Source organism: Xyrauchen texanus, chromosome 47 (assembly GCF_025860055.1).
Source record: "Xyrauchen texanus isolate HMW12.3.18 chromosome 47, RBS_HiC_50CHRs, whole genome shotgun sequence".
NCBI lineage: Eukaryota > Metazoa > Chordata > Actinopteri > Cypriniformes > Catostomidae > Xyrauchen > Xyrauchen texanus.
The window spans coordinates 2,416,062-2,431,832 of NC_068322.1; the positions used below are offsets into that span (position 1 = coordinate 2,416,062).

The following is a 15,771-nucleotide window of genomic DNA, read 5'->3' on the forward strand; positions in this document are numbered from 1 at the left end:
AGAGTGTGCTAATGTTTCAACAAAACAATCATGCCGGTTAAGTACACTGAAGTTTACATGTCTTCTACCGCTTCCGGCTTTTTGAGTAAATCAGAGAAAATTTAGCAGAGATGGGCCACTTCTATTAACATTAATGGGAGGAATTGGAACGCTGTTTTTTTATTTGATTTTTTTAATGCTTTATTTGAACATTCAATTTACATCCAAATTAATACACAACAATAAGTATTAAGAATAACAGCAATATAAGAATAATTAAGGAAACTACTTTACCAACACCATAACTCAAAACAGAAACAAAACTAACAAGTAACTAAAATAACAAAACAAGAAAAAAAAGGAATTGGAACGCCCAACCAAAGAGCTCTGAGCGCCCATAGGTCAACGGATGTAGAGTCCCGCCTTACAGTTAAAAGAGCCAATAACCTTTTAGATACAGAAATCCCCTATCAATCAACTGTAGAACGCGCATGCGCATTAGCTACACAAGCCGGGAAAATTGCGTTTTTTTAGCGTAATATGAGGTAAAGAAGCACAATCTATTATTCAAATATTGTCAGATTTCATTGCTGATTTTAAATATTCTCTTTGATCGTATCTTGACTAACCGTGTTTGAGATTTTGGTCTTTCCCCATTCAAGTAGATAGGAGCTGCACTGGCATAACTGGGGTCTGTGAGGTGGGGGCACATGGGGGACGCACAAGACAGACGTGCTGTCTTTTTATGATTTCGTGGCACCTTTCCTTCTCATCACAAACTCCAACTCGATTAAAATATATTTTTAGTGATGCCCTTTTCGCGAAAGAAGCGTACTTTTGTACCGATTATTTTTAATAACTCGATCGAACCGATTCGCAAAACTTTGGAATCACCCATGACTTTGTTTAGAAGTAAAACCAAAGATAATTTTAATAAGATAACAACCTCCGCTGTTCTATCGAAGCAGATAGCGTAACGGTCAACTAGTGTCTTACGACAGTAATTAACCGTTTGCGGATACCTTACAAATGAATGGGGAGAGCCGTAAAGTGACACCTATCTATCGTAAAATGGTCCGTCTCTTCTCATAAAACATCAATTTACCATTGTAAAATCCACCAGTGGTTCATTCCAAAATGATTCTTTAGTGTAAAACATGTTGAAAATGAGAGGAAAAGCAGACAATCCATTAAGTGATGAGCTGTTTCCTCACAAAAGCAGTTTATTCAGCACACTCTAGCATCTCCCCCATAGACATCCATTAAAAAAGAACAGACTCTCTAGTTTCCTCGCCAGTGTACCGCCATAGAATGTCTCTCGAAGCCGCGTTATGCTGTTTCGAGCTAAACTAGTAAGATACACTAGAAGGGCTCTGGTAAAACTGTAAAATGGGAACAATAATACAATTAATTATAAAGATATTATTAATTATTAATAGTGGCAACACTATGGTTGTTAACAATCATGGCAATAAACGCCATATTCTGAATATAATCTAATAGCTAAAAAAAAAAAACTGAATAAACTGCAAATACATAAAATGCAGCGCAAGGACACGGTAGCAAATTTTTTTTTTTTTTTAACCAATTTAATGAAATGAACTAATTAGCTAAAATCAATCCCAATGAAAGCAGGAAACACTGGCTTACACAACAAAATCAACTTGATAACACATGAATTAATGTTCACATATGCAAAAGACAAAGATAAGCCAGAAAGACAGTGTTTTTCATTTATTTGGTGATGTCACAGGTGACAAACTCACAGGAAGTTATTGTAATACAAATAAAGCATCATCTGTACATAGACAAAGGTGTAGGAGATGCTCTCTGGTGTGACCGTTATCCACAACAAAAACCACACGGGTCACCTGGAGTAAAAACAATTCTCAAATGAGAACACATGTTGAACAATGAAAGAACAAAATGAACTAAACTAGAAGCTTAAAGTGTGCAACATGGTGAAGAACAGATTTCACCTCTGACGTTGATCCCTGGTTTGGTGCCTTGTTGAGCAAATAAACAGGGACGACATCCATGGCAGGTTTTAGCTCTCGGACGAAAACTAAAAAGTGGGCGACACTATGATACACCGACTCAATATGGCACATTTGTATCCAAAAGGAGAAATAAAACAACAAACAAGAAATATGGTAGAAATTAAACAGTCAGGCTCAATCCGGCCCACCTCTCACTTCAAGACCTGCTTATAAAGGCACATTGTTTTTTTTAGTAGTTATTATATTCACATGAGCACATTCAAACATCTGATCAGGCGTGTGCAAGTTATCAGGTGATCAAACGAACGCCCACAGAACAAAGACACGTGGGCTATGAAACACACATTTCTCTAGATATAAAAAAAAGGATATAGATTATTTACTATGTACAGATGTGAAGTTAATACTCTATTCTACTCTTAGACTATTTGGCTTTGTAATGTACATCTAGTCTGACGTAATAGTGGCAGACCAGAGTCTAGCAACTACAAAAGCACGCAACAGTATTTCCTGCTACATGCCTACATCTACTATTTTCTTCATAGTAATATTGAATACAACGAATGATACTGTACACGCCTCGTTATCATAAACAGTTCAAATAAATTAAACAATCACGACTTAAGAACATGTGAAATGTACACTCCACATACTGGTATTAAAATTAAGATTCGTAGTTCATGAAATTTTTCCCAAAATGCTTTGAAATAATACAAAATTCAAACCTCAGTTCACAATGTCCCACATTCATTTAATAAAATTGCAATAAAATATCAGTAACATCAGCGATGCTGAACCCTTTTTAAGCTTTATATTTGGACGAATCTCACCCAAAAAAATAAATAATAATAATAACAATAAAAAAAGAAAATGTTTGGGTCACATTTCACCCCAAAATCGTGAGAAAATGTTTTTTTCCCATCAAAGATTTTTTTGCAATGTGAAACTATTTTCATGACAACCAAGCACATTTTTGGCCAAAAAAACTCGTTTCGAAATTCGTTTTTTGTAATTAACGTTATTTTTCAAAGGTGATTCTAATTAGATTCTCATTAGTACAATCATTTTTTATTTAATTTAAATTAGCATAAATTAAAGGCAGTGATAGTATACTATAGTATACTGCTATAATGTATAAATACCGTACACTTTAAATAATATTTATTTTATTATTATAATTTTTTTTTTTGCATGACTAAAGAGAATGAGATTTGGTGGTAAAATGTGCTTAATTGTAAAAAAAAAAATATATATATATTTTTTTTTGGGATGAAATATAACTCGAGATTCATCCATAAGGTTTGCAGCTCTACTGATATCCTCCAATATATCTGGGGGCTCTCAAAGGGTGAAAAATTTAAAAGAAACATTTTAAAACGTTGATTTGATTTGGGGTGGGGTACTGTAACTGTCCTCTTTTTTAACAACAAAAGTAAACAGTTGTTTCCTAAACATCCCACAATGCATTTCTCCTCAAGAGGAGCCGGCATGGCCATCCTTTTGCAGCGATCACAACACAAATTCATATAAAAACAACACATAAAAACCGAATATGTTGTGAGGATGAGGGGAAGGAGTGGAGTGATAAAGTACATTTCCTCGACTTTCAAGCTTCCGTTTGAAGACAGCTGGACTTGGGAGGGTCTCGGCAGCTTGTGGCGTTATTTAAAGATGAAGTTGAGGAAAACCTGGAGGGCGATGAGGAAGAGGATGATGGCGTAGTCTCTGTGCGTGAGAAACGAGGTTTCCGCCGCCGACTGATTCGCCACTCGACTCCTCAGAGCATTCACACTCCTGTACGATCAAATGGAGACACAGACACGTTCATAATAATCATTATGAAATCTAGTATGTCGTTATGAAAAGAGGAATGAGTGTTTTCACATGCAGTGTGTTAAAAACCTGTTAATATCCTCCTGGGTTTGTCTGATCGACTCAATGGCACTTTGGATTTCACTTAAATCGGTTGCTTTCTTTCTCAGGCGGCTGTTGTGTTTGCTTTTGTGCCCTGAAACAAAGACGATGTAACAAATCATTGTTAAATACATTATATATTCAGAATAAAATGTGACTGTAAAAACTCGCAAACTTCACGCAGAACACGTGTGCAACTGATTTTCAATGTAAACGTGCACTAGACAGAAGTCTTTGTTTTTCAGCATCTAGCGCAAGAGCGCCATGTTTTTAGACATCGGGTCTATTTTAATAACGCTAAGCACAGCGCTATGCCTCAAGTCATATGTGCTAAGTGAATGGGCATGACCATGAAGTTTCAGTATTTTCGTGCAAGCATGTGCTAAGTCTAGGCGCAAGCGGGGTTGGCGTAAGCGCTAATGCGATGGGTCAAGTGCAATTTAATTCTGAGGTTCTTCTCAGGTTATTGCAGCGTCTGCGTCCTATTATAATACTCTAGTCCATTTCCTGTCAAGCACCAGCGATATATACAAAAACAGCACATTCATAAGAGGTTGGTGGTGGAAATGGACTGTATGCAGTGAATTAGAAGAATAAAAATATGGACTTTCCTTCTTTTGTGCTTTAACTTGTTGAATATCAGGTATATTTCTATGACAGTGATGCTACTTTTGTACGCATGGAAATATGGTTCAGGATTTGGATGTACACTATTAAATTATACAGAATGAAAGTATTATTATTAATCATTTTGATCAAGTGACACACAAGTCATGGCTAGTATTAACAGTGATTGCATCGGCATATTTAAAACAACAAATTGGTCCAAAAAATCAGACCAAATCCAAACACGTTACCCTCTCCAACTTCTTCCACCAGCAACTTTGCATTAACTAAAAATCCCTCTAAGACAACAGGTGGAAAAATACCAATACAAATGTAAATAAACCATGACCTCTATAAAGTTTTACACAAATCTTATACATTTTAGTTTCATAAAACGGCTACAACTGTGACTGTCATAATTTGATGTTCCGCTATATTTACAGTGTTTGTACATGAACTTTAGCACCACCTGCTGGTGGAATCTCCAAACTGCAAATGCAGGAACTGAGTTTAGACTTTGCGCTGTGATTATACGTGCTACTGAAACATCTTAGCCAATGACCTATTACTCAGGAAAATAGCAAATCGCTCTTTGCACCACTTCATTAACACACAATGCACACATAGTTTGCGTGCATACACCCACAGATAGCGCAAACACTTCCATTCACAGGCACTTGCGCTTTGTGCTCGCACGAAAATTGTGCTTCGAATTAGCACCCTCATGAAAATAGAGCCCATCAACTTTTAAAAATGAGCCTGGAGATACCCGTGTTACATTAGATTCATTGCACAGTGTCTTACTCATTGTTAACGCAACGACGTGTTTGGTGTAAGCAGCCCTTTTTGCACTGAACCGTAATACTAATACAAACTCATTTTATTTTTAATACAGTGTGCGTGACGTACTCTCGCTGCCAGACGAGTCCTGTTGGTCCGGTTCTGGAGACGAGCAGCCACTTTCTGGACTTTTTGGCTTGTCGCTCTTATGCTTTCGTTTTGGTCCCATCACCTAAACACACACACACATACACACAAACAAAAGCAGAACATTTTATACATCTTCACCTTTAAAATGCAGCTATGATATTTTTAATTATAAATACATTTCTTAGTCATTTCTGAAAAGTACATGCACACACAAATAGGTCAGGCATGCAAGTGAGTCAGTTGCCAAAGAGCACATCAAAACCAAAACCAAAAAAGGAAGTTGAAGATGAGACAGAGTGGTCATGTGACCAGTTCAGGCAGCCAGATGATTGGTTGCTTGGCAGTATGGTGATTGGGCGTTTGGAGAATGGACAGAGTGCAGGCGGCGATGATGAGACGGAAGCAGAAAGAGGGACTGTGGGTAGGTGGGAGGGTTTGAGAGGTGGGAACATACCTGGCTCAAGTAATTGTCCCTCCGGGAGCCCTGCTGGGTACTGAGACTAACTACACTGGCTGAACGTACCATAGGCGTCCTGTGGCGCACTTTGGTCTGAATGCAGCCATCTTTCTCGAACTGAATCAGATCGTTGAGCGGGTCCCACGGACGTGTGCTAGAACACAGAAACACACCAGCCTCACAGTAAACAGGCTATGGTGCAATGCACTTCCTGTCCAGGAGGTTGCAGTACAACACAACTGTCTGTGTGTACAGACATCAAAACAAATTGTTTTCAGTACATAAAGCATACAGTGAGGAAAATAAGTATTTGAACACCCTGCTATTTTGCAAGTTCTCCCACTTAGAAATCATGGAGGGGTCTGAAATTGTCATCGTAGGTGCATGTCCACTGTGAGAGACATAATCTAAAAAAAAAAATCCAGAAATCACAATGTATGATTTTTTAACTATTTATTTGTATGATACAGCTGCAAATAAGTATTTGAACACCTGAGAAAATCAATGTTAATATTTGGTACAGTAGCCTTTGTTTGCAATTACAGAGGTCAAACGTTTCCTGTAGTTTTTCACCAGGTTTGCACACACTGCAGGAGGGATTTTGGCCCACTCCTCCACACAGATCTTCTCTAGATCAGTCAGGTTTCTGGGCTGTCAGCTGAGAAACACGGAGTTTGAGCTCCCTCCAAAGATTCTCTATTGGGTTTAGGTCTGGAGACTGGCTAGGCCACGCCAGAACCTTGATATGCTTCTTACAGAGCCACTCCTTGGTTATCCTGGCTGTGTGCTTGGTCATTGTCATGTTGGAAGACCCAGCCTCGACCCATCTTCAATGCTCTAACTGAGGGAAGGAGGTTGTTCCCCAAAATCTCGCAATACATGGCCCGGTCATCCTCTCCTTAATACAGTGCAGTAGCCCTGTCCCATGTGCAGAAAAACACCCCCAAAGCATGATGCTACCACCCCCATGCTTCACAGTAGGGATGGTGTTCTTGGGATGGTACTCATCATTCTTCTTCCTCCAAACACGGTTAGTGGAATTATGACCAAAAGTTCTATTTTGGTCTCATCTGACCACATGACTTTCTCCCATGACTCCTCTGGATCATCCAAATGGTCATTGGCAAACTTAAGGCGGGCCTTGACATGTGCTGGTTTAAGCAGGGGAACCTTCCGTGCCATGCATGATTTCAAACCATGACGTCTTAGTGTATTACCAACAGTAACCTTGGAAACGGTGGTCCCAGCTCTTTTCAGTTCATTGACCAGCTCCTCCCGTGTAGTTCTGGGCTGATTTCTCACCTTTCTTAGGATCATTGAGACCACACGAGGTGAGATCTTGCATGGAGCCCCAGTCCGAGGGAGATTGACAGTCATGTTTAGCTTCTTCCATTTTCTAATGATTGCTCCAACAGTGGACTTTTTTTCACCAAGCTGCTTGGCAATTTCCCCATAGCCCTTTCCAGCCTTGTGGAGGTGTACAATTTTGTCTCTAGTGTTTTTGGACAGCTCTTTGGTCTTGGTCATGTTAGTAGTTGGATTCTTACTGATTGTATGGGGTGGACAGGTGTCTTTATGCACCTAATGACCTCAAATAGGTGCATCTAATTTAGGATAATAAATTGAGTGGAGGTTGACATTTTAAAGGCAGACTAACAGGTCTTTGAGGGTCAGAATTCTAGCTGATAGACAGGTGTTCAAATATTTATTTGCAGCTGTATCATACAAATAAATAGTTAAAAAATCATACATTGTGATTTCTGGATTTTTTTTTTTAGATTATGTCTCTCACAGTGGACATGCACCTACGATGACAATTTCAGACCCCTCCATGTTTTCTAAGTGGGAGAACTTGCAAAATAGCAGGGTGTTCAAATACTTATTTTCCTCACTGTATAATAAAAAAGGTATGTTTTATTTTGAGAATATTAAGTTATAAAAGCCTCTTCTGATACTATCTCACACACACACACACACACACATTTAAGTATTTCACATTGTGCTTAATTCATAATAAGTATTTTGTTTAAATACAGTTCCTTTATATAAGAGGGTGTGTAGAAGGGGATCTATAGTTTCTCGTTAGATTTACTGAATATACGTAGTCTGATCATTCATTATGAAGTGTCACAAACTTTTAGGGCTGTCGTGATTATGAAATTTGGCTGACGATTAATTCTCAAAACAATTATTGCGACTATGACGATTAATTGTCATGCCAATGTTCATAATTGTTTTGTGGATTTTCTCCCCGATTTGGAATACCCAATTCTCAATGTGCTCCAAGTCCTCGTGGTGGCGTAGTGACTCGCCTCAATCCGGATGGCGGAGGACGAATCTCATTTGCCTCCGCGTCTGAGACCGCCAATCCGTGCATCTTATCACGTGGCTTGTTGAGCGCGTTACCATGGAGACATAGCACGCGTGGAGGTTTCACGCTATTCTCCGCGGCATCCACGCTCAACTCATCGCGTCCTCAAGTCCATTGGAAAATGGCAGAAGATGATCTGATGTCATATCAGCATTGTCTGACTTACTCAGCGTATCGGTAATGCCACTCTCCGGTGGCAGGGTCTTGTTCGAACAAATGGGGCGTCCACTCCTCACATTTCACCTTGCGCTCGCGAGCTGCCTTCCTCTGAGCCTCCTCCAGGATGAACTTCTCATTGGTCGCCTCCGTTTGGTCCTTGTTATTTATGGCCCGCGTCACATGCTGCCACAACCTGAAGATTGACCGAAAGAGAGAGTGTTTTGGTCAATAATTTTCACATTTTGCAGTATTTTTCACTCAGGATAAGTTTAAAACAGAATAATATCGATATACAGTTGTGCTCAAAAATATATATATATATATATTTGCAACACAACTGGAGCTGGTCAAATTTGGTGACAAAGGGGAAAATTCACTGAGAATGAATTGCAGCCAGTAAAAGCATACAATTTTGCATGCACTGTCTGCGCTGGTTTAGCATGATACAATAAAGGAATTATGCAGATCAGACAGCAGCACAAACGCACCCACAAAATTGCTGCTGAACGCAATTTGCATGAGCAATTCTGATTGAAATCCTATCTGGATATATGCTAGATAATAACGCTCTACACCATCATTTGGAGCGGCTGTGGCTCAGGTGGCAGAGCGGGTTGTCCATTAATCACAGGGTTGGTGGTTTGATTCCTGGCCCACACGACTCCACATGCTGAAGTGTCCTTGGGTAAGACACTGAACCCCAAGTTGCTCCCAATGGCAGGCTAGCGCCTTGCATGGCAGCTCTGCTGTCATTGGTGTATGAGTGTGTGAATGGGTGAATGAGATGCAGTGTAAAGCGCTTTGAAAACCGCTATATAAGGGCAGACCATTTACCATTTGATCATTATTTGATGAATTACTGCTGATATGACTGATAGAAAATGCACACAAACATCTATTTTTAACTAAATTCCTATTATCTTCTGCTTTAATCTGGAGGTAATAACACGATGTAAATTGCACAGGGCAATTTTTGAATCTATAAGCCCATTTTGGTAACCAGCCCAGATCAGGATTATAACACATTTTGACCAGCGAATTTCCATTATTGTTCCAGGTGCTCGTAAAAACCGAATAAGGATTTTTAAATGTAAATTTGCAGAGATTGCACGCACACAAAGCTCACAAAAACCAATTTCTAGGCACTAAAATATTTCAGCTGTGCATAACTAGAAAAACCTACACAGTAAAATCATAATTTTCAAATTCCCTGATATTTTCAGGTTCTCCATGACTGTGAGGAAACCTGCCCAATCTTCAACAATAACATCTCCAGTTTGCCTGACATCAACATGCAGTGACAGATCACATGAAGCATACACATTTTATTTTGAGAGGTAATTTCTCATGTAGGTGATCATGTAATGAGTTGGCGTTACCTTTCGGACTCATACTCGCCCTGTTCCTCTGACGGGACAGTACAGCAGGTCAGTCTGCTCTGTCTCAGCTCGGGCGTCGGGTTCCAAAACATCTCCACCTCACCCGTCTTCTTATCTTTAATGAAGATTTCACTGTCCTATAAGCAAAACACATGCCTAAACAATACTCATGACACTCTCTGACATATCAAAGAGATAAAAGTGAACTTTCTTCCATGCATAGTCATAGTCGTGTTGCCAGACTTTCGACCATTCACTACAAGCCTGATCCACTTTGCAGTTTACTGTGGCCAAGAACCACTCACTTAGTTTGGAAGAGACCATCGGACTTGCATTTAAAGTGACCAAACACTTTGTCTTTTTTAATGTAACCTTTACAGGCAACTTCAGACAGCCTGTGGGCGATCTGTCTGCAGTTATGACTGTAATAAACACAGACATGCAGAACTCACCCAATGCCCCTCCAGTGTGGCCAGCACCTCTTTCCCAAGTTTTATCTTGCCGTTGATCTGATTTACGTTGTCACTGCTGCCGAGAAATGGCTAAGAAATCAGAGAGAAGACAGAAACATCACAATCATACAAATGATTACTACATAATACAAAAATAATGAGACAAAAGTGTATTTCATCAGATGAGTTTTTTGTTATTATTCATATGAAGTTGGAGACACGATGTATGTGCAGAAGGGGCACGTCCCCGCATAGTCAAATGTCTCTTTGCATGCTCTCGCTTCAATTAAGAACACTTGATTTATGCAAACAAAATAACAAAGTATGCTTTGAAGTGAGGATATAAATATGGATTAATATTTACATTTATGCATTTGGCAGACGCTTTTATCCAAAGCGACTTACAGTGCACTTATTACAGGGACAATCCCCCCGGAGCAACCTGGAGTTAAGTGCCTTGCTCAAGGACACAATGGTGGTGGCTGTAGGGATCGAACCAGCAACCTTCTGATTACCAGTTATGTGCGTTAGCCCACTATGCCACCACCAATATTGTCAGTGAACTGAGGAACACAGAGGAATAATAAAAAAAACTATCAACAAAAAGATTGTTGCAGATTACCGATTTAAAAAAAAGCAACAATCGGCACAGATTAATCGGTCAAACCGAAATATCGGTCTACCTCTACAAGGCATCCTCCCCGAGATGCTTTGTGTTTGGTACAGACGGAGTGCAGTTATCAGTTTGGCATTTGGTTAGATGTGTTGTGGCCTTTCTCTCAGACTCCCACTGTTGTTCTAAATGTCACAACAGCTTAAATAAACCTATATTAGCACAAAGCACACAGACCTTGAGTTTGAACTCCAGTTGAGCGCTGTAGCCCGTCTTCTCACAGGCGATGGTGATCTGACCGCCCAACTCAAGAGTCATAGTACCATACAGAATACCTACACACACAGAGAGAGAGAAAATGTGTCTGTTTATTTAGACGAGCGAATATTGTATCTAAATGTCAGTGTTTGTGTACGCATGGAAGATTTTTAACCAAAGTGACCAAAAAAATCATATTAATTGGTTGTAATAAACATTTGCTGAGAAAGCCCCTCAAATAACAATAATTTTATATATAAAGATTCACTAGTTATTTTTAGATAAATATATATATATAATACAAATTATAATTCAGATAATTAGAAAATTAAAAAGCATTACATTATTGTGGCAGATGAGTAAAGTATGGAAGCAATTCCATGCCACATATATTTGCAAAAATATAAAGTATTGCAAAATAAAATAAAGTTTTGCAAAAGAAAAAAAGTATTGAGCAAAAAAAAATTTTTTTTAAACAAAAATTAAGTATCACAAACGTAAAATAAAGTATCGAGAGAAAAAAAGAAAGTTTTGCAAACAAAAATAAAGAATTGCAAAATATAAATAAAATATAGCAAAAACCAAGATATAATTAATTGCAAAAATCAACGACTGTTGTAAAAGAAACTAAATAACTTTTATCCTTTTTTATCTCTGCAACAGATTTTTAGGCAGCAATGATTTTGCCACAGATCTTTTTCTTTGCAATGCTACTAATTATTTTGCAATGCTCCTTTTAATCTGCATTTCCATCACGTGTGAGCTCGTGATACCGTTTTGCCTTTGCGCTTCACTTTTCTGTGCGTTTCACTTTATGGCACTGTTTTGACGTGGGGGTGGAGTCAGGGATTGGGGCGTGTACAACGGGCTCAGTGATGCCTCCCTGGAAGTTACCTCATTAGCTTGAGACACGGATCAAACATCATGGCTGAGCACAGGCATGCAGGTGGATCTCAGGTATATAAAGTTGATTGTTTCCTTTTATTTAATCAGCATTAAATGTGTTTTAACTGCGTTTGCTTCAGATAAAAAAGTTAGAGATCAGTTAAAGCGGTGGATTTATTAGCCATACTCGCTAACATGCATCTGCAGTTTTTTCTCTCTCAATTGATTGGACTATTGATTGATTCTTATGTTTACTTTATAGATTATAATCGTCTGTACCATAGTATGTTGTCTTCTAAAAAAAATGTAACTCCATATTTAAAAATATATAAATAAATAGATGTTACATTATCACTGTTAAAGGAGACAATAAATAGATTACGAATAAAAAGTTAAACGATCGTAACAAATAAGCATCCCAGGAAACGATCTACAAACAATAAAAGAACATCACTTATAATGTTAATTGTGCAAAAGCAAAACAAATTTAACAGATTGATTCTTAAGAGTAGGTGCTGATAACCTGGTTATATCCTGCTCTACTCGAGGCAGAGAAACAGCAGGAGAAAGCTGTTGTTGTTGTTGCTGCTGCTGACCCGCCTGAATATGACCGAAGCTTTGAGTCAGAACACTAATAAGATTCGTCACAACATCTGGATATTCTCTCTGCTAAATGTGACATGGCAAATCATTACATGAGATGACCTAGATACACGTACATTTACTGTGAGCATTGTAAGAACTTAAGTAGCTTGTGAACAGGTTTGTTGAGCAATGGAGGAGTCAGGAGACAGCGAAGCAGGTTTGAAATCAGCACTTTAATTTCATTCAGGAACATACGACGGTCACCGCCGTAGAAATGTAAACATAAACAAAACAATATCACACTCAGTCTGTGGAGCTTTCTGGATCCACTCTCTCTCTCCCTCTCGACACTTGGCGTCCCTTTAAATGTCTCTCTCCGTATCACTATAACAAGACACTGGTGTTAGAGATAATTACAAACCAGGTGACAAGCCTTACCGCTCTCTCTCTCTCCGCAGACCGACACACGACCACGCCCCCCATGCCACATAGCTGTATAACGCAGGGTTAAGAGTATACAGGTGAAACTCGAAAAATTAGAATATCGTGCAAAAGTTCATTAATTTCAGTAATTCAACTTAAAAGGTGAAACTAATATATTATATAGACTCATTACAAGCAAAGTAAGATATTTCAAGCCTTTATTTGATATAATTTTGATGATTATGGCTTACAGCTTATGAAAACCCCAAATTCAGAATCTCAGAAAATTAGAATATTGTGAAAAGGTTCAGTATTGTAGGCTCAAAGTGTCACACTCTAATCAGCTAAACACCTGCAAAGGGTTCCTGAGCCTTTAAATGGTCTCTCAGTCTGGTTCAGTTGAATTCACAATCATGGGGAAGACTGCTGACCTGACAGTTGTGCAGAAAACCATCATTGACACCCTCCACAAGGAGGGAAAGCCTGAAAAGGTAATTGCAAAAGAAGTTGGATGTTCTCAAAGTGCTGTATCAAAGCACATTAATAGAAAGTTAAGTGGAAGGGAAAAGTGTGGAAGAAAAAGATGCACAAGCAGCAGGGATGACCGTAGCCTGGAGAGGATTGTCAGGAAAAGGCCATTCAAATGTGTGGGGGAGCTTCACAAGGAGTGGACTGAGGCTGGAGTTACTGCATCAAGAGCCACCACACACAGACGGGTCCTGGACATGGGCTTCAAATGTCAAACGTCTTACCTGGGCTAAAGAAAAAAAGAACTGGTCTGTTGCTCAGTGGTCCAAAGTCCTCTTTTCTGATGAGAGCAAATTTTGCATCTCATTTGGAAACCAAGGTCCCAGAGTCTGGAGGAAGAATGGAGAGGCACACAATCCAAGATGCTTGAAGTCCAGTGTGAAGTTTCCACAGTCTGTGTTGGTTTGGGGAGCCATGTCATCGGCTGGTGTTGGTCCACTGTGCTTTATTAAGTCCAGAGTCAACGCAGCCGTCTACCGGGACATTTTAGAGCACTTCATGCTTCCTTCAGCAGACAAGCTTTATGGAGATGCTGACTTCATTTTCCAGCAGGACTTGGCACCTGCCCACACTGCCAAAAGTACCAAAACCTGGTTCAATGACCATGGTATTACTGTGCTTGATTGGCCAGCAAACTCGCCTGACCTGAACCCCATAGAGAATCTATGGGGCATTATAAGAAGAAAGATGAGAGACATGAGACCAAACAATGCAGAAGAGCTGAAGGCCGCTATTGAAGCATCTTGGTCTTCCATAACACCTCAGCAGTGCCACAGGCTGATAGCATCCATGCCACGCCGCATTGAGGCAGTAATTAATGCAAAGGGGCCCAAACCAAGTACTGAGTACATATGCATGATTATACTTTTCAGAGGGCCGACATTTCTGTATTTAAAATCCTTTTTTTTTATTGATTTCATGTAATATTCTAATTTTCTGAAATTCTGAATTTGGGGTTTTCATAAGCTGTAAGCCATAATCATCAAAATTATATCAAATAAAGGCTTGAAATATCTTACTTTGCTTGTAATGAGTCTATATAATATATTAGTTTCACCTTTTAAGTTGAATTACTGAAATTAATGAACTTTTGCACGATATTCTAATTTTTCGAGTTTCACCTGTATACTCTTAACCCTGCGTTATACAGCTATGTGGCATGGGGGGCGTGGTCGTGTGTCGGTCTGCGGGAGAGAGAGAGAGCGGTAAGGCTTGTCACCTGGTTTGTAATTATCTCTAACACCAGTGTCTTGTTATAGTGATACGGAGAGAGACATTTAAAGGGACGCCAAGTGTCGAGAGGGAGAGAGAGAGTGGATCCAGAAAGCTCCACAGACTGAGTGTGATATTGTTTTGTTTATGTTTACATTTCTACGGCGGTGACCGTCGTATGTTCGTGAAAGAAATTAAAGTGCTGATTTCAAACCTGCTTCGCTGTCTCCTGACTCCTCCATTGCTCAACAAACCTGTTCACAAGCTACTTAAGTTCTTACAATGCTCACAGTAAATGTACGTGTATCTAGGTCATCTCATGTAATGATTTGCCATGTCACATTTAGCAGAGAGAATATCCAGATGTCGTGACGAATCTTATTAGTGTTCTGACTCAAAGCTTCGGTCATATTCAGGCGGGTCAGCAGCAGCAACAACAACAGCTTTCTCCTGCTGTTTCTCTGCCTCGAGTAGAGCAGGATATAACCAGGTTATCAGCACCTACTCTTAAGAATCAATCTGTTAAATTTGTTTTGCTTTTGCACAATTAACATTATAAGTGATGTTCTTTTATTGTTTGTAGATCGTTTCCTGGGATGCTTATCTGTTACGATCGTTTAACTTTTTATTCGTAATCTATTTATTGTCTCCTTTAACAGTGATAATGTAACATCTATTTATTTATATATTTTTAAATATGGAGTTACATTTTTTTTAGAAGACAACTGTGGAGCGGAGGGGGGCGGGGCCGGTCGGAATATCGCGCGCCCGGTCCCCAATCAGCCTGATGAGGCGCGCGAGGGATAAAGGCGGCCGGTGACGATTGTTCGGGAGAGAGAGAATTACGGACATGTCCGTCATGTGTGTTTGTTTATGTGGTTTTGAGTTTCTCATTAAAATATAATTTATGTTGACAAGCCGGTTCTCGCCTCCTCCTTGCCCATCCTTCAACTATTTTACATTGGTGCCGAAACCCGGGAAGGAGGAGGGATGCCCGTCGCAGAGTCCTCGACACTGCCG

At 39.4% G+C, this 15,771-nt stretch overlaps 1 protein-coding gene across 5 annotated transcripts in view; it reads right to left on the minus strand.

The window, feature by feature from the left end:
- Positions 1 to 1,553: 1,553 nt before the first annotated feature.
- The window catches only part of LOC127639279 (oxysterol-binding protein-related protein 8-like), a 95,007-nt gene continuing 80,789 nt past the window's right edge, over positions 1,554 to 15,771 (minus strand). For 4 of the 5 annotated variants that reach the window (XM_052121207.1, XM_052121204.1, XM_052121205.1 and 1 more), the window contains 8 exons: positions 11,098 to 11,195; positions 10,248 to 10,337; positions 9,796 to 9,932; positions 8,424 to 8,609; positions 5,884 to 6,040; positions 5,409 to 5,511; positions 3,882 to 3,987; positions 1,555 to 3,773 (listed from right to left, as the gene is read on the minus strand). In XM_052121207.1, coding sequence (XP_051977167.1) covers positions 3,641 to 3,773; positions 3,882 to 3,987; positions 5,409 to 5,511; positions 5,884 to 6,040; positions 8,424 to 8,609; positions 9,796 to 9,932; positions 10,248 to 10,337; positions 11,098 to 11,195 — 1,010 coding nt within the window. In that variant the 3' untranslated portion in view covers positions 1,555 to 3,640. Of the gene's footprint in view, positions 3,774 to 3,881; positions 3,988 to 5,408; positions 5,512 to 5,883; positions 6,041 to 8,423; positions 8,610 to 9,795; positions 9,933 to 10,247; positions 10,338 to 11,097; positions 11,196 to 15,771 lie in introns of all 5 variants that reach the window. The other variant, XM_052121206.1, reaches the window with a different exon arrangement.